Source organism: Rhamphochromis sp. 'chilingali', assembly GCF_963969265.1.
Source record: "Rhamphochromis sp. 'chilingali' genome assembly, chromosome: 19".
Classification (NCBI taxonomy): Eukaryota; Metazoa; Chordata; class Actinopteri; order Cichliformes; family Cichlidae; genus Rhamphochromis; species Rhamphochromis sp. 'chilingali'.
In genome coordinates, this window is record NC_137946.1 from 22,624,240 (window position 1) to 22,645,771 (window position 21,532).

Sequence of the window (21,532 nt, forward strand, 5' to 3'; positions counted from 1 at the left end):
GTTATTACAGGATAATTAACCCCAATATATAAACTGTGTGAGGAAGGCAGAGTATTCAAGCAGGGGCAGGGGAACACACTGACCACTGTACACCCCACAATAATAACAACAACAACAGCATTAATGATAATAATAATAATAATGATAATAATAATAAATGAACCTGTACACACTGATAAATGCGACCATTTTATTGTAAAATTCCACAGCTATGTGCAATTTTCTTATGAAAAGGACTTTTATCTTCACATATATAATTTATTATGCAGATCCTAACAGAATTGATCAGTGCCCATTTTATACAATAACCAAATTTACATAGATGAGAGACAACTATTATACTGTATGTATGGAGAATCGTGTGAAATGTGTTTAGCCTTAGAATACCTTTTACTGGGCTCTGTGATTCCAGCGCTTATTTTCTTTTCTGCAGTTTGACAAAATACACACATTAGAAAATATCAACATGTGCTGTTCACATATATGTCTCATTTGTGGGTCCCAAAAGAAATAAAATCACATCAAAAAGAAGTACAGTGTTAAGTGTCCATGTCAATGCAAGCAAAGGATTAAGGATTCACCTGCAGATGAGCGAGTCCCAATTCTTTGAAACGTCCCTTTTAAACCTCAAACATGTTCAGCATGCACGCTACTGAGAATAAACACACTTGAGTACCTCCCACACAATTTTCTATCTCTACATTTTCTGTAGAGCACACACAAACAACAGAAATCAATCAACAAGCATCTATTATGGAAAGAAAAATATTTCATAATATATATATTTTTAACCTCAGCACACGCTCTCATCGGCATTAATAAGGTACGTCACACAGTCAAGTAATTTCCATTTTACCTTGATCGTTTTTATTAGTTTCATGTTCATTCGAGCATAGCTGATGATTTTGGTTCTGCATCATGTGAAATTTGAACTAAAAAAAAAAAAGAAATCCAGGGCACCTGCTAATCCATCCCGCAGGGCAGCATTTTTTTTTTTTTTTTTAAAGAAAACCCTCATCTTTTATCATGTCTTTTCTTTTACAAAGTAGTATATGATGATATTAAAGTTAGATATTCTCTATTCAGTGTGTGTCAGTTTGGCACTTTATAAGATGTAGTCACTCCATTACACTTCTTTAAACAAACACTGATGAGGACCAGTTTACATTGCTACTGACACACTTGGAAACCCTAAAGATGTGAGAAATAGCATATGTATACACTGAAGACAGATTCAGACTACTGGGTGGTAGCTTTGTAACACAACAGGACAACCATTTAATACAAAAGGGAAAGAACTGTAAGAAATATGACATTATCTGGTAAATACATATATTTGTATAACCAGAGATGCTTTATTTAGTTCAGATGTCAAGACCAAAGCAAACCAATGAGATGGCTGGAAAAGTGAACGCAATTAATAGTCATTTAGACAAGCAAATGTTCTTCTTCTGGTGGCTTGGGAACTGTTTTTGTATATTTATATATATATTTTTCATTAAATAAAGTCTACTACTCAGAAGATGCACAACAGGTAATGCTGCAAGCCACTAATTTAACAAATATAACAGATTGACAGGCTTTTGTGAGAGTAGTGTACACTGATCACAACAAAACACAAGATAAATAAGCTCAAGCTCCATTGACACACTAAACAAAAATGTATCTTTGATATAAATGACAGCACTCTGCGTTTCTTTTCAGGGGCTATATGAGCATAAAATGCATTTTCTTTCAAGAAATAAATAAATGCCAGCAATGGATAAATAAATAAATACCCCAATTCCCCCAAATATTCTACATGGTTGGTAAAACCATAATATAATAGGTGTGATATACTTTACGTTGATATAATAGCAATGCTGAAATGACAAAATATATACCCTTTACAAAATATCCCAAGGGCTTGACCAGTTTTTTATTCATAATTTATGTACACAATCAGTGAGCTCTCCATTAGTTGCATACTGGTGCCTGCTGTAAGGGATCTGTAAAGTGGATTGTACTGTATCATACATAGCATTTACAGTTCAGAAATGTTTCATTTATTTTCTGCTCTCTATACATTCAGACATTTGATTAATGGAAGAAAAAAAATAAATACTGAAACAATACCAGACTTCTTCTCAGCCTTTTGAATATCTCTTCCCACTACGAATGAGATACATTCTCAATGTGATTCTTCTCAAAGACACAGGAAATGAAATGCTTGATAAAAAAAAAAAGGTTACATCTGTTCTTACGCTTGAATAAAAGCCTCGTTTTCTTCTTGTAATCTTAGCAGAATAACAAAGAGAATGAACCTTTAACTGCAAAGATTGCACAATGCCCTACAGCTGTCTGTAGATTAGTTGAAGTATCCTCAAAAGTAAAACTCAGGCTCTGAATATCCTGCTGCAGTTACCACTCTGACAAACTTCCATAACTAAAAACACAATAGCATGGTGTCATGTTGCAAATATGCACTTTTACAGCAACCGGAGAAAGGGATGAAGTGTAAGCTAGTGGCTGCAAGGTAATTGACTAAACCAGTTTTCTGCCCTGGGATGATCCTCCCACCTGTAATCGTGAGGGATTCCTCAACTTAACATTTTCACTGTGTCACTTTCTGAATTTTCATAAAAAAAGAAGAGTATCCTGAATGATTATTAGTGCTTGTTTTCTTATTTTCCATAGCCAACAGTAGAAGACCATAAAATAAGTTGCTTTTTGGCCCGAAAGGTGCATGCAATAAATGTAAACCACTATGCAATAGTAAAATATATACAGTGTCTGTACAGTAGAAGTCCATAAACAGCATCACCACACTTTGACCACACTAAACAAATAAATTTGAAAAAAAAAAAAAGTAATATTCTCATGTCAGTGTCTAACAGCTCTGTTAAAGTGCTTTGGATTTTGTTTTTTAGTAAGTGAACAAAGAAGTATGAACATAATTAAAAGTACAGTCAATGCAAAAGATGTTATGTATTATTACTCACCATAAACTGGTCACACTCTTTTTGTTTTGATTTAGTAATAATCATTTATAAAAACACATCGATATCACTTTGATTTCTGCAAAGCACTCTGATCTTCTTTTTAATTGTCCTCTGAAACCTATTGACTTTTTCTGATGAATACTTGATCTGACATGATCCAAACTGCTGTTATTGAATTACTAATTGGTTCTTGCGAAATGATCTTTTATCTAATAAAACAACTGGTAAACCCCCCATTGAGACGTATCTTTCAAATTTCTAATTCAAAAATAAAGTGGTGAAAATGAAACAAAACTTTGTTTGATCTCTTACACAATCCATAGTTCCTCAACACATCTATAAACCTTTTCACACCAGTTAAATGTAATGCTACAACATTTGCAATGTCTGTCAGAGTTCTTTGATAAAATAAACGAGATTTAATTGGATTAAAACAAAAGAAATAGAAGAAATGCTATAATCAAATCTCTGGGTATTTCAGTGGGTCCCCTCCTCCATAAAGTCACTCGTTGGCGCAGAGCATATGTAGAATGTAATGGACTGTATGATAAGGCTGGATACACACCTGCGCCTAGAGATAGAGATAGGAGACCCAGTAGACCAGGTTGAAGAGAGCAAATGCAGTGGGGAAAAAGATGCGTGCATAAGAGTCTATCTTGGCGATGCGAATGTGCAACCTGCCGTGCCGCCAGGCTCCGGAGCGACAGTCCTCGAAACAACAGAAGAAGCTAGTGCAGTCCTTTCCATCCAGACATTCATAGCCGTACTCCTCGTCTCGCTCCTGCATGTGCGTGGCGTTATTCATCTGAATGGCAGTGGCCGAGCGCGGACGGATGTCCACCGTGGGTGTCTGCATTTAACAGGACAAAATGACGCAATTAGCCACCAGAACCTGAGAAAGCTCTAATGAAGACTTCACTGACATAACAAGGGACCTCATTTGAGCTACCATTTTTTGTCTTCTTCTTCATTTTCAGTCATTAGTCAGCAGAATGTAATTTGCACCTTTAACTTGCCAATGGACCCTTTTAGCGTCAAGAAATACAAATAGACCTATAACTACCACCTGTAGTTGTAATTAGTGAGGCTTAAAATGACAAAGGGTCTATCCCCATGGAACCCATGATGCAAATTACACCTTTGGGCTAGGGTGTAATAGGCAGCTGAAGCAATCAGTTAAATTTTAGTACAGTGGTCCATACTGCTTTACTTGCCAGCTATACAAAGCTAGTGCTGGGCAATGGGCCCTCCATTTCTTATTGTGATGCTCTGCATTCAAAACATTACATTAAATAATCCTACAAAATGTCAACGAAAGCAGATGATTATTCATATTTTGTTCTGTGACATTTTAAAGATCTTTTTAACACTCAGTGATTTTGGAACAGAATGGATGTTTTTCTGAAAATTCATTTAAGAGATATGTTGTAACTGGCTTATGATGCATCATGTAGCTAAGAGAAAGCATGTGCTGGCAATTATGCAGCACAAAGCTCAGTATTTTTCCAACCTACTCTTTCTGTAACTAGATGGGTTAAAATAAACCCTCTTTTCAATCTGTGCTCACCACTGCAGGGAACACGGCTTTCATTTGTTAAGGTTTCTAAAATAGGACAGTGACATCAGTCACTTGTTGGTCCTGTCATTCTAAAGAGAGACAATTAGTATTCAAATAGACCATTTTCATTAGCCTTTATCTTCAAATGCCATGTCACCTTTGCACAAATTGGAAGTCTTGCTGCTTGGCAGATTAAATGCTTTTCTTCCCTTTGACAAAAGTTTCCTTGACCTTGCTGATAAACTAGGGTGTCAGCCTCATGCTTTAAAAGGAGTCTGTTAGTTAAGTGTACTCCAAGAATTTCGTATGCTCTCCCACTGTAAAAACTAAAGATTTAGATTATTTCTCAGATATTGTCTCCATTATGGAGAGACTATAGATAGCTAACAGGGACGATAATCTATAATTTTGCACTCCATATTTGGAGTGCCAGTGTAGTCTATAAGTGACTGCACTTACACTCCAATTATAGTTTACAACACAAATTCATATTCTGTTTTGTGAGAATATAAACACTTTTAATGAGTTAACAACCATCTCAAAACGGCGAATGCTTTTTGTTTTCATCTGCCTCATTATTACTTTTGTTCCTTTTCAATATAGTATATAGAAAAGGCATGTTTACTGCAAAAGAAAAAAGAATAATATAAATGCAGTTTTAGTTTAATACACCTCATTATCTGCTGTAAGCATGCAACCATAAACAAGCTTAAAATACAGCTCAAAATAATGTTCATTCCCTGAAACTGAAATTGCCCAGCACTAGTGCAAAAATCTGCTGACCCTTTGAAAAGGATACATAACCACAACAAAATGACGCACAGGTTAGTTTCAGCATTTTGTCCTCTTAACGGACCATATGTGAAGTTAATGACGGGATTAGCAGAGCAGGTTATGCCTCCATTCTCAAAGGGGGATTGGTTGCACTGAAGAAAGCGCAGTGGAAGCTCAAGCAGAAGGAGCATTAACAGCATCCCGCCGCATGGCCTGGTCAAGCTGGGCAATGCTGAGTCGGTGTTAGCAAAAGATATAAAGAAATAAAAACAAAGAACCAACACAGTGGCATTTGCAGCTTTAACCGACTGAAAGGAGACAACCGCTCTGAGAAGACAAAAGATTCAGAAACACTCAGGATTAATACTGCTTATCTAGCTTAAGCTGATAATTTGTAGTAGTGTTTCCACATTGCAAGTGGTGATTTTTAACAACACATTTAGATTCCTGGAAATCTAACTAATCTTACTTTAAATTATTTAGTCTAGAAAAGTATCAGCAGTTTGTGGTTTAAGCTAAATTTAAATCTTTGCTTGCTTTCGCCTACCCTGGACGCTTGTTAGGTGTTTGTCTCACTGTGTGTTAATCCTTTAAATGGTTTCCAATTTAATTTAGACCTAGCACACTGCATGGGTTGTCTATTTCAGTCTGTTAAGGCTCTGCTGACTCTATAGGAAGCGTCAGGTTGAGAAGCCCAACAAACACACAGGTATAGATTAACTGGCAGAAGAAGGGAAAGAAGAGGAAGCTATTGTAGCAGCTGCTAGTTCGCTGTGGTAACAACAACAACAAAGAGTGAAACAGGACAGAGGGAGCCAGAATTAAGTCCACACTGAGCCTGGAATTTTACATTCTTCCTGACATGGGATGTGTGGGATGCTTATTTGAATTTTAAACACTGCAAGTATGTCTGGCTGGCTGCCTCCGCACTGTGCACTGCAGAGCGCCCTTTTTAATGCTATCTGTGATACCTATTTAGTAAATGAGGAAGAGTACAGTAAGAATGCAGGTAGATAAAGAGGGAATATAGAGAGGTGTATCAGCTTTAGAACAGACAGAAAAAAGCAGTGAGGTACTGGGGGCTCAGAGAGCCAAAATGCAGCAGACACATGCAGTCAGACACAGGCAATATACCTTTGAGGAAAAGAGCCGGAGGAGCTTTTGTCCCAACAGGAGAAAAAGAATATGTGGAATTGAAAGAGAGTAACACAACAGGACAAAACAAAACAGAACAAAAACACAGAATACATGTAAACAGAGAATTAAGAAAATAACCATAAAAAATAAAGAGAAACACAAAGAAAATGTGTGATAATTACACATACTGCACTATTTAACTCAAAATGGAAAGAGAGGATATATATTGCAAGGAGACATACATATTATGAACGGACACAGGGGGAGATGTATGGTAGGATACATGTATTTTACATGCTTCTTAGGCCAGCACTGCCTTAGGAAAACATTACATTCACTTTAATTCAAGCTTTACAAACTCCTTGCGACTGTGACTTCATCGTATCTTCAAGTTTTTAATTACACAGTACTTCACTAGCTTTGTAGTCGGTGTCACTATACGTAGTTTATTTAATTGTAATTCCTGAGAATATTTCAAATTCTTCAAAGGGTCATATCACATGTAGCTGAAACAGCAAATAGTAATGAAATACTAAAATGGAAGAAAAAAAGAAAGCCTCTCTTTGCTTGACTTGGTCTTCCCCTCTGAAATAGCAAACTAGCACTACACCTTCCACTTCATTATTCCTTTATTCACCCGCAAGACATTCTGACTATATGCAAAACCTTAGTTACAGAGCCTACAGCTAGATCACCTCAATTTTCACCACTTTTCATTTGAATGATTCTCATCAACACATGGTGGTGTACTTGATTTAAGCTATAATATCTTTCACTGAAAAGCCTTGTTAAAACAATTATTATCCTTCCCCCCAAAAAAATGGCTGGAACTTTGTCTTGCCATAAAGTAAATACCACCAGAGGTATATTTAAACATTTTTTTAATTAAAAATTGTTCCTCTTACACAAATCAACTTTAAATGATTAGAGAAAAATTGCTAGTTTTGCTATATACCATAAACATCCTCCAAAATATTAGGTCAGAGATCATGGTCCTTAAACTGAGCTGGCATGATCTCTTGGGAGCTTAAGACTTGTAAAGTATGAGGCAACTCAACTGTCATGTGACCTGGATCTAAATTACAACTGTAGCAGATGTGTAGAGGATTATGAAAGATTTGACCTGCTTGCATTACTCATTGAGTAATTTGGGGTGGCGGCCATTGGGAAAATACTGTCTTAGGAATTCTAAGCACTGTAGAGCTTTTTTGCACCTTATTCCAGTACTGTAACAGAGTGGGGGAGGGGAAAAAACATGTGAAGTGATAATCTGACCATTTATCTAACTAATAATTTAAAATACACATCTCAGAAATAGTAAACACTTAATTTTAAAACGTTATTTGTGGTCTCATTGTTAATTCGAAGATCCATAGTTGAGAAACTCCTAATGATTAAAAATGAAAAAAAAAAGTTCAGTTTAGTTTTGGAAAGACACCCACCGGATTCTTCTTCTTCTTGTCCTTTTTGGCACTCGGCTTTCTGTTGCTGACAAAGTAGTGCAGTGTGCCGTACTCTATAAGTGCGGCGAAGACGAAAATGAAGCAGACAGACACAAAGAGGTCCATGGCTGTCACATAGGAAACTTTTGGAAGAGATTTCCTGGCAATAGTACTCAATGTGGTCATGGTCAGCACTGTGGTAATGCCTGGTAATAAAATAACAGGAAAAAGGAAAACAATCAGACCAGTTTTAAATAATGACAGATTACAAGTTCGATTATTCTTGCTATGTATAATTTACACATCCCAAGTTCCTATTATATGTTTAAAAATGCTCTCTTCATATGCATGATGTCTATGCACTGTATATTGTATCAGTATAAAAGGCTAAAAAAAAGTGTCTTTTGATTTGTTAGCTCTTAACACTGGAATAGCCATGTGGGAATAGCGAGCAGCTGTTTTACTGTTGCCTTGATCCACATAGCTACTTACTGGATGACATTTCAACTGCAATTGACCACAACAGTGACATACTGCATTGCTATATCCACCATCTGCTAACCCTTTTACTCACTCTGTTGGGCTCTAATGATGATGTAGATGGAGGCAGAGTGATGGCACATGACGAGGAAATGTGTTTGTAAGTACACATACACAGCAGATTACCAACAACACCATCACAATCCCCAAACACCAACAAAAAAGCAACTAACAAGCCCGCCTTCTTCCTCCCTTTTAAATAGACCATACGTGTTAGGGGACTCACTTCGTATATAAAGAAGATGATTTATGTCTAAATTTAATGTGGCCTGAAGGATATCAGTCTGCGCCAAGATTAACACTGTAGTACTGTGAGTGAATTGATATATTTCTGGATGGCATTGAAGGATTATGAATTATGTCATCTGAATTAATCTGCTTCCTAGCCACCAGGCTCCACGCACCTTCTGCATCATGTTTTAAAAAGGAAATTAAGACATTTCCCTCTTGGTATAATTTTAGCAGGGAATTAACTGTGTTATTACTACAACTGCAAATCACGTCTGGACTCCAGAGGCTGAAAAACAAGAAAACAACCTATTTTTAGAAAGATTAATGACAGACAAAGCAGTGATGGTAGGAAGGTGGAAAGGGGATTTTTGGCCAGAAGGGATTATTTTACATAAAGTTACTCCTTCTAATACTAATAATCACACCACATGGACTTCAGGTCAGGTTTTGGAGCCTCGAGGGTCTAAAAAAAGCTGACAAAAGAATATTTTTTCTTACTCCATCACAAGAAAACCTTTGAGAATGTCCATTAGGGCAAGTTCAAAACCTGAAAAATTCTCTTGAAATTCTCCTTTTTCCCCCTCCCCTTGGTACATGCAGGGTGCCTATTTGCATTCTGTGAGAAAGCCACCTGCATTATTATTGTGCTGACGAGGCATCTCTGCATCTTCCTTTCTGCATTGCATAATTAATGCCTCATTAAGGCATGCGTGCAAACATATGTGCTAGGACAGGCTCTTCTAATCAAGATGCACTAGATTCCTAAGCAGATGTGTTGCCCCTGACTGGAAACAGCGTATGTGAAAAGAGAAGACAAAATGAAAAGAACAACAAGAAATGGGAAGCTTGAGCAGACTGTTTTACAATATGAGTGTGCTGCCTAATCACCACAGAAGTCAGATGTGTTTTACCAGGGGGAGTAATTAAAGCAAAGATTGTGTCAGGGTTAAGTGGACTGATTGAAAAAAAAAGAATTAAAGCAATTCTGATAAAGCCTTGTGATTTTTACACAAAGGAGACATATCTATAAAAGAACAAAAAAAGCAAAAACATTTAATTCATATTCATTTTTCTTTGCTGATGAACTTGCATACTTTTGCTTTAAACAGTCAGAGGCAGCAATGACATCATGTTTTTTTTCCTTACCTAATGATGTCCTGGCAGGCACTGCATCCTTGTTGATCCAAAATGAGACCCAGGAGAGGACAACAATAAGTGTGCATGGGATGTACGTTTGGATTGTAAAGTAACCCATTCTCCTGCTCAGATCAAAGTACACAGTCAGCACCACATAGTCTCCTGGACAGACATACAATACAAGAAGAGGGTAAAAAGAGTGAGAGCATGGAAATGTATAACAAGGCATCAGGAAGATAACACACGAAGCATACAGTTTACTGTGTGCGTTATTTATGTTATCATGTAGTGTAAAATATGCAGAACTGAGAAGAGTGATTAGTATCAAGAACTGATTCACAGTCCATACAGAAGTACTGTATGACCAGTGCGAGTTAAGCAATTTCACACTGTCTGCTTATGAAGAAGGCAGCTCAAAGAATGCTGTCAAGACAGAAACACCAAGCATAGATTAGACAAACTGTTAGGTCTTCAATACTTAATGTTGTGTAACCACAGTCTTGACTGCATGTCTGCCCAAGGCAACCTGAGATCTAAAATGGAACAGAGCGATTCAGAGAGCTGAAGCTGGACTTGCTTGGATGCACAAACACAAACGCTTGTCTCCTGCCAGTATTTAGCCGGAACATGAACACCACCGTCCAGCTGATGATGAGCCATCCCTGGGCTGGCTAGCTGACTCAAGCAGATGTTGGGTGTTAAAAGGTTGAGGTTAGCTGAGCCCAGAAAGACCTGACCCCGACAATATGGATGATCTAGCCTGCCTGTTTAAAATGCATGCTAAGCATGCGTGCCAAACATGCGAGGACTCGCAAATGCACAAATGTTCACACACACACACTTTTCAAATGTGAATCTAACATCCTGTAATGAGGTTGAATTGATCATGATCATCTAAATAGAAAGACAGTCATGTTGGAACACGCACAAACACACATGTTGCCTCAGCTTTACAACACAGCTTTACTTGCCAATAGCTACTGTCCATTTTTTTTTTGCTGTCTACCAATGCACCTGTCTGTTTCTGGGAGTCTAATGACAGTTCGCTGCTGGCCTCCAGCTCAGTCAGATGTCTGCTAATTGATTAACATCACACAATTAACTGTGTCAAGAACCTCCCCTGGCCTCTCGCTATGGCTTGTAACCTGTGGGGCAGGAATATACTCTCTGATATATCTCCGTGCGCGTGTGTGTGTGTTTAAGCACCCATGGCACACCATAGCCTATGCAGCTGGGGAATGAACAGCTGGCTAATAATTTCTCTCATGAGAAAGGGCACACAACACATACTGCAGTGGAAAACAGCCAACATCTGTGTATTTTTCCATTAATGAGAGACAGAGAGAGAAAGCGAGGAGGCTGTCAGTGTTTATTATGTCTGCGGCCATGCGCAGGCTGTATATCGCCACAGACCTCATAGCAACTGCACAAGGGCCAAATCTTCGTGATGTATTCCAGCACACACCCCTTTCATTCACCTGGCCATCGATGGCGTCATCAAATAAGCACTGTGTAATAACCCCAGCAGCACAACTATAACTGTTCATATCGCCATGTGTGTTTTCTATCGATGCAGGGAGGTGCACGAGATATTACAGTGCACTGACTGGATTTGTAAGATTACAGGAGAGACACAAAGGCTGCTCTCAGGGGTCAGGCGGCTCAGTGTTTTGTTTTTATTAATATTACATTAGCAGGGGCCCAAAACCGAGACCCTTGACAGCTGAGAAGCCTCCAGTTTATACGCTTATTTCAGCTTTGTCAGCAGCACAAAGCCTCCTTCAGATTTTCCCAGACTCATAACAATAATGGAGTTTCCACCACAGGGGTGAGGTCGGTTGGTGTAAGACCCTTCTGCTCCATGCTTCTCTTCATCTGTTTGCTGGTTTCATTACAGGCCGCAGCACTTGCCAAAAAGACACTCTGAGGAGGTGTTATCGACCGATGCCCTTTATTCTGGCAGCGCGATGTGTTAGTATCAGAACGTCTGCCATTACAGCCCTGTAGTATTGCAGCAGTTTGTTAATCATGTCTCTAGTCCACTCAAAACAAAATGGCTTCCAGCTCCCTGGCTAGTTTAAGTTCATCACGCCACAACGTACTTTAACTGTAAGTAAATTTAGTCCCTCAGATTTAAAGTCACAACACTCAGGTATATTGTTGTGCAGCGCTTTGTAAGCCTTGTCCCGAACATTGCAAACACAGAGGTGATGCTTGTATTAAATATATGCAAAATCAGTGTTACAGAAATATTTTCAACCCATTGTGACAGAGAATCAAAGTGGGAATAATAGTGTGAGAATTTTAAACTTGATCCCCCATAAAGTGTCATTCAGTGGTGTGAAGAATTATCTGTGGTATGAATCCACACGCTCATTGGCTAACGGCTAATCACACATCAGCAGCCAATGAGTGTGCGGTGTCACATGTTGCATTCCTAAATGTTCACCTCAATGCTTAAATACCAGAAATCCGTGGGTGACATTACAACAGCTAAGACCATCTTTTACACTGTCTATGTTGTTTACGTTTGTAATTACAAATGAGCATCTAATCCAACAGTAATTGAATTAGTATCACAGCATGGAGATTTTTGAAAATCTTGTAGGAGCATTTAAAAAAATCAACAAAGGAGAACCAGACTAATGCTTTAAGTTCAATTATTTCTGATATTTGTACCTTTTTACATTTGTTGCTGTTGGAAGAACAAAAGTTTGGTTTTGCCAGCATTCCTGCATATCTCAGTTTTTGTATACTTGTCCACTTGTGTACTCTCTGATATAGCTCAGTGTTTGTGTGTGTGTGTACATGAGGTTATATTCTACTGCGCTGGAGCTGGAATGTCAATCATCTAAACATCTATGTCCACTCTCCCTCTAACTGAGGTGCTCAAACTAATTTTAACTCAAACACATGAGGTTTTTTCTATCTTCACAGTGTCTCTAGAAAGCGTTCCCTTTCTAACGCTGCTAATGCTACCGATAATAATACAGGTGTGATACTATTTATTAGATCTCACAACTTTCCATGTGCATCCACATGTTCAGTGATACACTAAGTCTTTGATTCATCTTCATCATTGCGTTCAACGTCATGTTCTAACTTCTCCAGTAACACACAAATCTCACTTTCTCCTTTCTTTGCCACTCTTTCACTGACATTCGTGCCAACCCTTCCAGTCTTATTGCATAATTGCACCACTATCAATTCAGCCCAACCTTTTCTGTTTATAATTTAGGAATGATGAATGGTGATGACAGCTGCGTGGGGAAAAAAAAAAATCAACCACGCAGCAAAAAGCTCAAAACTATTGTTTACATTAAGATATGTTTTCACCTATTTTTATTAGGATCACACGTTTTCTTGGCAAAAGTGATTTACTTCGAGCTGATGCAATCTACATAAAGCAATAAAAACTCGGCAGGCACGATCATTCATCAGAAAAGAGTGTTGCTTTATTGTTAAAAGCCGCAGAGACAACACACTAGATACAATTAGACGCACACAAGAAACAAAAAGAGGATCAGTCTTCCAGTATGAACCTTCTACTGTGGTGTAACAGTAGATACATTTTATTATAAACACACATTTGCTCTATCGTTATGTGTTTGATACACGAGTATACACAATCAGTGTGACCATACAATATTATAAAATAGCCCCAGTAGGTCAAAAGAATGAAACATTTTAATTCTGGATTGCTGACCTTAGGGGAAAAAGAATGTCATATGAGAATATCATTCTGCTGGCAGCCAGGCTTTAAATTGGTGTAGATATGGATGGGCAGGGAGGACCTGAGGCACATGCTGGCCATCCAGTGAAAGCAGACAAACCAGACACACTGCAGAGCTGCTGACAGGCTGTCTTACTGAGCTCTTCTCCTGTCAAGGGTCATGTATATCGGAGGTGACAGCAGATGCTATTGTCCGTTTGTGAGAAAGAAAGGAGTTTTGTTAATGACCAGCGTAAAGCCACGGCTGGTTGCCAGGGTCAACAAGACGAACAGGCAATGTTAACGCAGCACTTTCGCTGACATGACTACAGGTTATGTAGAAGTGATTAACTAGTTGCAATCCCTTTGCATTTTGCCTCCATAGCCTACAGAAGCTATTCTTCCCCGACAGTGGGCGGCAAGATGATGTCACAGGAAAAGAAAAGAAAAAAAGAAGAAAAAAAAAAGGATTAAAAAAAGCACCGCATTGTCATGGTGAGTAACTGCGGCAACACAGCAGCATGATTAAACACCAGGCAGGAGTCTACACAGTTTGATTGCCTTGTTGTTAACATTGTGTTTACTGTGACAGGGACAGATGATTATCCCTCTCCCAGACACACTAATAGCTCTCAAATTATTGAGAGCAAGACTGTTTGTAGGATTTATGACAGGTAGTCAGAAGCTGGCGAACCTATTTTCCATATAATTATTTGGCCAGTTTAGCAAAAAAAAAGAAAAAGAAAAGGGAAAGGTAACACAAATTAATAAAACTTAAAACACTAAGCAAGGATTTTCAAGGTATTTACCCAAGGGCCCTATTTAAAATGAGGCCTTAAGCTGAAAATGTAGAGGCTACATTATCGCAGTTTTAATTTTACATTTTCATTTATGCTTCAGTGGCTCGTACGAAACACATTTATAATTAATCAAATCGCCACAGCAGGTCAAGGGACAGCTGCCTATCATGCCAATTTGGTATTCCAGTGTGGGCTGCACATTTTTGTGTAGAAAGTATTTCATCTGAGGCTATGAAGAACATCTTGTTCATGTTTCATCCTTTTTCAAACCCCGTAAAATATTGTATTTCTCTAAAGAATCTTTAAGGCATCTAAAACGTGTGAGTTTATTTCTGTCATATCACATAATTAAAAACAAGGACAAGACATTCCTCACTTATTTCTTGGTCTCCCCTCATTTTATCAGTTTCCCAGCTTACCTTGTCTAAAAATGGCTTCATTATTTCTTATTCACACACTGAGTAGAGATGCGATTCACACTCATTACATAAGCTTGAAGTTCAAACTCTCACTCGTTTTATTCCAGTGTTTAATGCATCGCTTCCCCCCCCACCACCACCACCCCGAGTCTCATTTTCTGTTTTAATCACTTTTGGCTGGGTGACAGGACTTATTCGCACTCAACAGTCACGACACTAGTGGAAAGACTTATTTGTGTTTCTTAAAAAAAAAAACAGTTTGACTACAATTCAAAATAAACAAGTCGTCTGGTAAAAGGTGACAAGAACAGAGATAGCACGGCTAATAATCACAGAGGACTTTTTCAGAAGCCGTAAGTAAGGGGAGCTAATCAGTTTAGCTTCATATTTGTATTTTAAAAAGGAAAGTAAAGTCTAAAAACACACACGAATGAACTGTTGACTTGATACTTCTAGACATGTAGTCAGAAAGAAAAAAAAGCGGAGAATATTTGCAACTGTTCTCAGTAATATAGTAAAGCGCATATTTATGATTTAGCTTTTATGTTTTGCTTTGGTACACACACACACACATACACATATACACACACAGCAAAAATAACAAGTTGTTCAATTTAAATAATTAACAGCAGCTAAACTATTTTTATGTCTGAGTGTCTGAAAGCTTTCCGGCTAAATCTAAAATTCAAGGACATGGTGGCAGAGCATATATTTGCATAAGTAAGAAACAATCAAGTGTAAAAACATCAGAGCATTAAGATTTTGTCATCAAATATTCAACTGAAGAGAAATCTATAGGTACCTCCCGATCCCTTTTAGAAATGCCAGCAATAGATTTAAAACTTGCTTTAAAATATCAGAACATAAAATGACACTGACAAATTTGGAAATTGTAATTTCCTTATTTCTTAACAGACTCACTGATCAGAGCAGATTCTAACCCCTTGCTTTTGTCCAAGTAGGGATTCAGTTATTTACTTGAGTTTTGGACTGAAAACACTGAGAGCAGTTAATCAGCATTTACTAGATATTATGTTATCGCAGTGTCAGGTTTAAAGGATCATCGACTGCCTGAAAATTAAAAATTAAATAAAATGTGTGTATATATATATATATATATAGCAGGAATTTTCTGATATAATGGCACAATATACTGGTCCACAGTATATGGATGTTTAAATGTATATTGGATGGATAAGCTCAGAGAAATACTCTGTGAGACAAGACAATCAGTGCTCATTGTACTGCCAATAGCTTTGGGCTATTACAGATAAGAGCTTTAGATAACTGGTTTTAAGCTTTCAGTATTATTAATTATATCTGGCTTATGAACTTTATTGCCCAAAACTATAACACTAATTTATGCTTATGTATACTCAGTCTAAGTGGTGCTGTCTTAAATACCTTAACAATCTAAAAATCTTGCATGAAAAAACTTTCTTAAAAACAACATTTTTTTTGGAATATATCTATTTGGCAAATGTGCTCCGGGTGCTTAGATTTGCACATTATTCCAGTTATCTTGCATGTACATTGCGCCTCTTGGATAGTTTCACTGAAGCTAAAATATTCATGTAAAGGAAGGTTAATCCTCTTTGTAAACAGAGTCCAAGCTGGGGTGACTTGAGATTTAATTTCACTGCAACCTATGTTAACCTTACCAGTAATAGGTCTGCTTGTGTGTATTAGCCTTATTAGCATAACATGCTCCTTCCAAGGATGTGTATTGTAATATCTTATGCCACATATGACATATTGATACTAAAGAGTTTTGATACAGTAACAGAAAAAAAAAACTGTTAAGTGGGTGCTTAGAGTTTGGGTGAGGTGCCATGCGGTGTCACTATGATTATTATTCATGGGAGTCTGCTTACTCTGTTTAATGGCAACTGTAAGTTTTATCCTCTTATGGTGTATATTAACTGGCCAGACACTGAGTATTTCACAAAAAATCTAGCCTTGTGGCTAATTACTTTGAAACACTAAGTTGCAGATTATTACCCAAGGCTAATAAGCTGACTGGGAAGAATAACTAGGGCTCTGGCACGAAACTTTATAACAGTTTATTGAGCAATGAGGGGCTTGCCCTAGGAACAATTGCTCCACAGAGCAGAACTGCTTTGAGCTGCTTTTAGCCTCCAGACCATCTGCATCCATCTAAACCGGGTCACAAGAAGAGATCCCAGAAGTTCATTTGCATTTTTACATTTAGGATTTAGTAATAGCTGCAAAATAGCTAAAAATCCCTCCTTCTCCACAATTCTTTGTGATGACCCAGGACATGAAATTTAAAGCAAGTTTCTGGCCATCCATACCACTACATTACACATAATGATCGATTAAAAAATATCACTTTGTATTGCCCTGGCCTTAAAACTGTAGAAGGTAGAAATATATAGCCCTTTTTCCCATAAAAGCACTCTCTGAGAGACAAACTGGAAGGGTGCCTGCATGCACATCCATTTGTGTGTGCACACGCACATGTACACATGCATGTGCATTCTACCCCCCAGTCTCTCCATCCACCACATAAGAAAAATGAGCACAATAACGGTGCATGAATGTTGAGATTAATGCTCCAAAGGTGAAAGTATTGTGTTTAATGCTTAATCCATTATCTATGCTACATCTTCTCTTACAATGGACTTTTTTTTTTGCTCTTCATAATAATTTATACTAATAGTTTTCTTTTGGTATTGGCTCAATCTTTTAAATAGAAAAAATAATAATGAATAACACTAGTGTTGTAGCATCGTTTGGCATCACTAGACGCAGTTAAAAATGTGAGAGGGCAGTGACACTCAAGTATTAATGTTAAGATGTTAAGACTTTGTCAGGCTGCATAGACGAAGCAATGTGCTCCCTTTGATAACATTATTCTGTCTGCCAGCTACTATCACTCACTGTCTTCAGTTCTTCTCCCTGTGTTCTGTATGGTCTGTCCGCCACAAAATAACAAATATCTAACACAGATTGGACTGACAATATAAAATCTCAGACAGATTTAAAAACAGAAAAATCTATTTTTCTAAATCTGCGTTCCTTTCATGTCCCCACAGGCAGCCTTTTACATGCAGGTGATCAATGAGGAGGGAAACAAGAGTCTTATTTTCTCAACGCAATCTCTTCTCCTATGGCCTATCCCCATTCCCTGTTTTTTCATCTTTTTTTCCAGGTGTTAATTACTGGCTTATTAGACTGTTGACTGAGAAAGGCAGAAAGAAAGAGAGCGATAAACAGAGGGGGAGGGGAGGATGCATACAAAGTAGGACACAGGAATACGCCAGGTCCAAAATAAAAATCATCTCTTTGTATGAGTGCACAAGGGAGAAGGGCTGGAGGCGGAGGGACTCTATAGAGCCAACACTCGTAAATATGAATACTGTTAGTGTATGGGGCAGGTGTATGGAATGTGTATATGGAGCATGGGGGAGGGGATGGGGGGAGTCTGAACTCGTATTTGACTTCACAAAAGGAGAATTCTGGCTGAGTCAGAGCATTTTCACTCCCACTCCTGCCCATCACACCCATCAACCAGAAGCAAGAGGGAGAACTCACAGTGAGAGGGGGTGGGGTAGGAGAGGATTAGGGAGAGTCGTTAGTACTGCAACAGAGTCACAGCATGGATAATAGATTGTTTCAGTGCTTCTTAACCCTTTAGAAACTATAAACCTCTAAGCCTTCAGTCACACACGCTCTAGACTGGCCAGTGACCACATGTTATCAGGTTCTGGTTTGTGTTGTATTTTTGCAAGTTCAAAGCTGCTCAATGAGGAGTTGGCAAATGTTTGCAGACAAGTAGGTATCTTGCATGCGAACTGTGGGTGACTGCTGCTATCTGGTAGTGACCAAAGCAATCACAATGAGATTATCGGAGCAGCACTCTACACTTCTTTCCAATCAATTTCACCTACAAACCAGCAACTACTTGCCAACCTGTCGAGGAACACACATCTTTCCTAGCAAACTGTTGTCACTTCACTGACTTATGTGACTGTTGCTTTGGCAACCCATTTTCACACCAACTGCCACCATCCTCCAGCAGCCACTTGCTGACTGAGGCCATATATATATATATATATATATATATATATATATATATATATATATATATATATATATATGATGCTGATTTGCTTTTCATCACCAACTTATCCACTAGAAAGTAAAATAAAGTGAAATAATTTCATACAGCATTCTGGATCATATTGTGTGTTATTTGATCAGGGATTCAAAGTCCCAATTTAGTTAGTTTTATTGCCTTTTGTCTCATTCCATGTTTTCTTTAATTAACCCTGGCAGGCAGTGACAGGCATTCTTGTCTCAACTGTACAAGCTTCTATGAAACTTGGTCATTTTTCATCTTTACATTGCCTTGAATTTCTGCAGTTGAACCTATATGTGACATAAGAATAACCTTGCCTGATCTGGAATAGCAAGACATCAATGCAACATCTTCACATCTTTGTCATGTTTCTTTAAAATATATTTAAAAAATAATTTTATCTATATTTAAAAATAAAACCCTGTTGAATGTGATTTACCCCTGACACAGAACTAAAATATTAATAACTTCTAAAAAAAAAAAACCTTTTGGGGGTTCTGTATGTAAGATGACTCAAATGTAATATGGAGAGAAGGGTGGAGAAAAAAGTCCAGATGACGTGGGAAAACAACAAATTTAGCATAAAATATTTTACAGTTCGGATCTGTTTCGGTGAACCTGTATTTTCGAGTTGTCAAGTTGTGGGTGCCTGAGGAATCGATGTTGAATGCCTTTTACAGAGCTACAGGGCTAAAGATGCAAGACTGATTTTCTTTGTCATGCTATTAGCGGAAACCCTTATCACTTTAAAGCAACTGTCTGTATATGAATGTATATATGTGTTCTTGTGCATGTGTGTTTTCATGCATTTTCATTGCTGACTGCTTCCTCTTTCTAAGTCACTTCCTCTCGACCACAATGCCTCCAGATTTGCCCCATCAAAGAATCATCTTCAAACTGAGGAGCTCTGTAAGCTGGAGAAGGCCACTGATGTGTCCCTGGGCTTTCTCCACTCAACCTAAATCACACAGGCGGACGCACACAGACAACAGCACTGCACTGCACGGCATGGCTTTTGGAAGGTCACTCTAAGAATAGCTTCCAATACATAAAAAAAAGGCTCATATCCAGTTGGGAGCACATGCTGAAATGTGCATGCAAGCAAATGGACACAAAAAAACATGCAATAATTCATGGACAAAGGCACGGACCAAAGCACTCATACTGTCAAACACACACAGATATGTTCCACTGGCTGATGCACAAAGGATATATTTGTGCTCAGCTAAAAGGACAGGAAATTAACCACCTCATGTCCGGCCCAGAACGTCTCACATTCACTACTAAGGAAAGTAAAGTTAGCTGCAAAAAGGAAAGACGGCTAATGGCATTGATTTCCTTTATGCTTGGAAGGAAAAACACCTTGCCCATCTAAGAGACTTTATATGCTCATTTCTCTGACTATGGTTATAAATATTATTGTGGTGATATTTCACAGTTAAAGTAAATGCAACACACAGGTGATGTGATTTAGCAGAACTGGAATAAAAATCATTTCTTGATTAAAAGAAAAAAATCTTTACTCATAACGCAACATTTATCTCTGTTCTCTCGCTCTCTTCTCACACACTTGCTTCCCTAATGTATCAACACTGCCACACCCCTCTTGTTTAGCCACTCCCTGCACGCGCACTGCATATAACAATTAATCACGATACGACAATATATCTTTATCTTGTTATGTTTTAAATAAGACACAAGCTTCCAAACTACAGTAAAGCCTCGCATCCCTGTGCACCTGATCTTTGCAAATGTGCGAATCATTGATTCTTTGCAATAATGTTTTACTGCAGACAGATAAATGCTACAACCACCACTCCGTTCCACCCTTCACTGCTCTCTATTTTGTTGTCTTCTCCTTCCCCCATTCAACAACCTTCAGCATCCTTACTTGCTGTTTTTATCTGCGCTTCTGATTATCACTGAACTCCAGCATGGCAGATGGGTGAATAGAGCTTCTGGAACCATGCTTAACCAGGTCACTGAGGGGTTAACTGTAAGGTTAGCTTTGCCCGTAGTGCCTCGGCTGTCTGACATTCAAATCCTCTGCATCTATCTTTTCCCTATCCTGCCCACTGGTCTACTTTTAAGCCTTCATGCTTGTCACAATAAAATATTTTTTCCTTGTATCCCTTCGAGTGTGTGCATGAATGTAAATGCATGTGTCTTTGTGTTTGAACATGCAGGTATAGGCTTGCAGGCGATACAGAGAGCCCTGATGTGACGTGACAAGTTGAGAGACCAAGCCTTTGGACACTGGCTGAGGGACAGAAGAGAAACCAAATAAAAACAGACATAGCCTTTATAAAATGATACAATGCAACTGCAGATGTCATGTGCCCCCAGCCCCTGCACTTACAATATCACTCAATCATTCTTTAATAATGCACTTTTTTATGATCTATTCATATATTTTTTAAATAATACTCAGGAAAAAAGCAAATACATTAGTGTGGGAGAACAGTGCTGTGACAAGTTGAGCCTGGGAGAGATTGGATTGTCCCACAAAATGAGAGGCAATCTCTTCCTCTGGCTATTTGCTACAGTCATCATTGTCTGGAATGGGCCAATTCACCTGAATGCCTGTCTGCTTAGCTTACCATTATGTGTCCCTCTGTTTCCTTACCTGACCTGTTTCGACTCAGTTCAACTGATTCAACACAGAGCTTGAAATGAAATTAAAATAAGGTTTTAAA

General features: G+C 38.2%; 1 protein-coding gene across 2 annotated transcripts in view; it reads right to left on the reverse strand.

Moving 5' to 3' along the window:
• Positions 1 to 1,898: 1,898 nt before the first annotated feature.
• The window catches only part of gabrg2 (gamma-aminobutyric acid type A receptor subunit gamma2), a 41,722-nt gene continuing 22,088 nt past the window's right edge, over positions 1,899 to 21,532 (reverse strand). Inside the window, exons 7-10 of one of the 2 annotated variants that reach the window (XM_080866239.1) lie at positions 9,810 to 9,962; positions 7,893 to 8,098; positions 6,448 to 6,471; positions 1,899 to 3,831 (exon numbers count right to left, since the gene is read on the reverse strand). In XM_080866239.1, coding sequence (XP_080722365.1) covers positions 3,553 to 3,831; positions 6,448 to 6,471; positions 7,893 to 8,098; positions 9,810 to 9,962 — 662 coding nt within the window. In that variant the 3' untranslated portion in view covers positions 1,899 to 3,552. The remainder of the gene's footprint in view (positions 3,832 to 6,447; positions 6,472 to 7,892; positions 8,099 to 9,809; positions 9,963 to 21,532) is intronic. The other variant, XM_080866240.1, reaches the window with a different exon arrangement.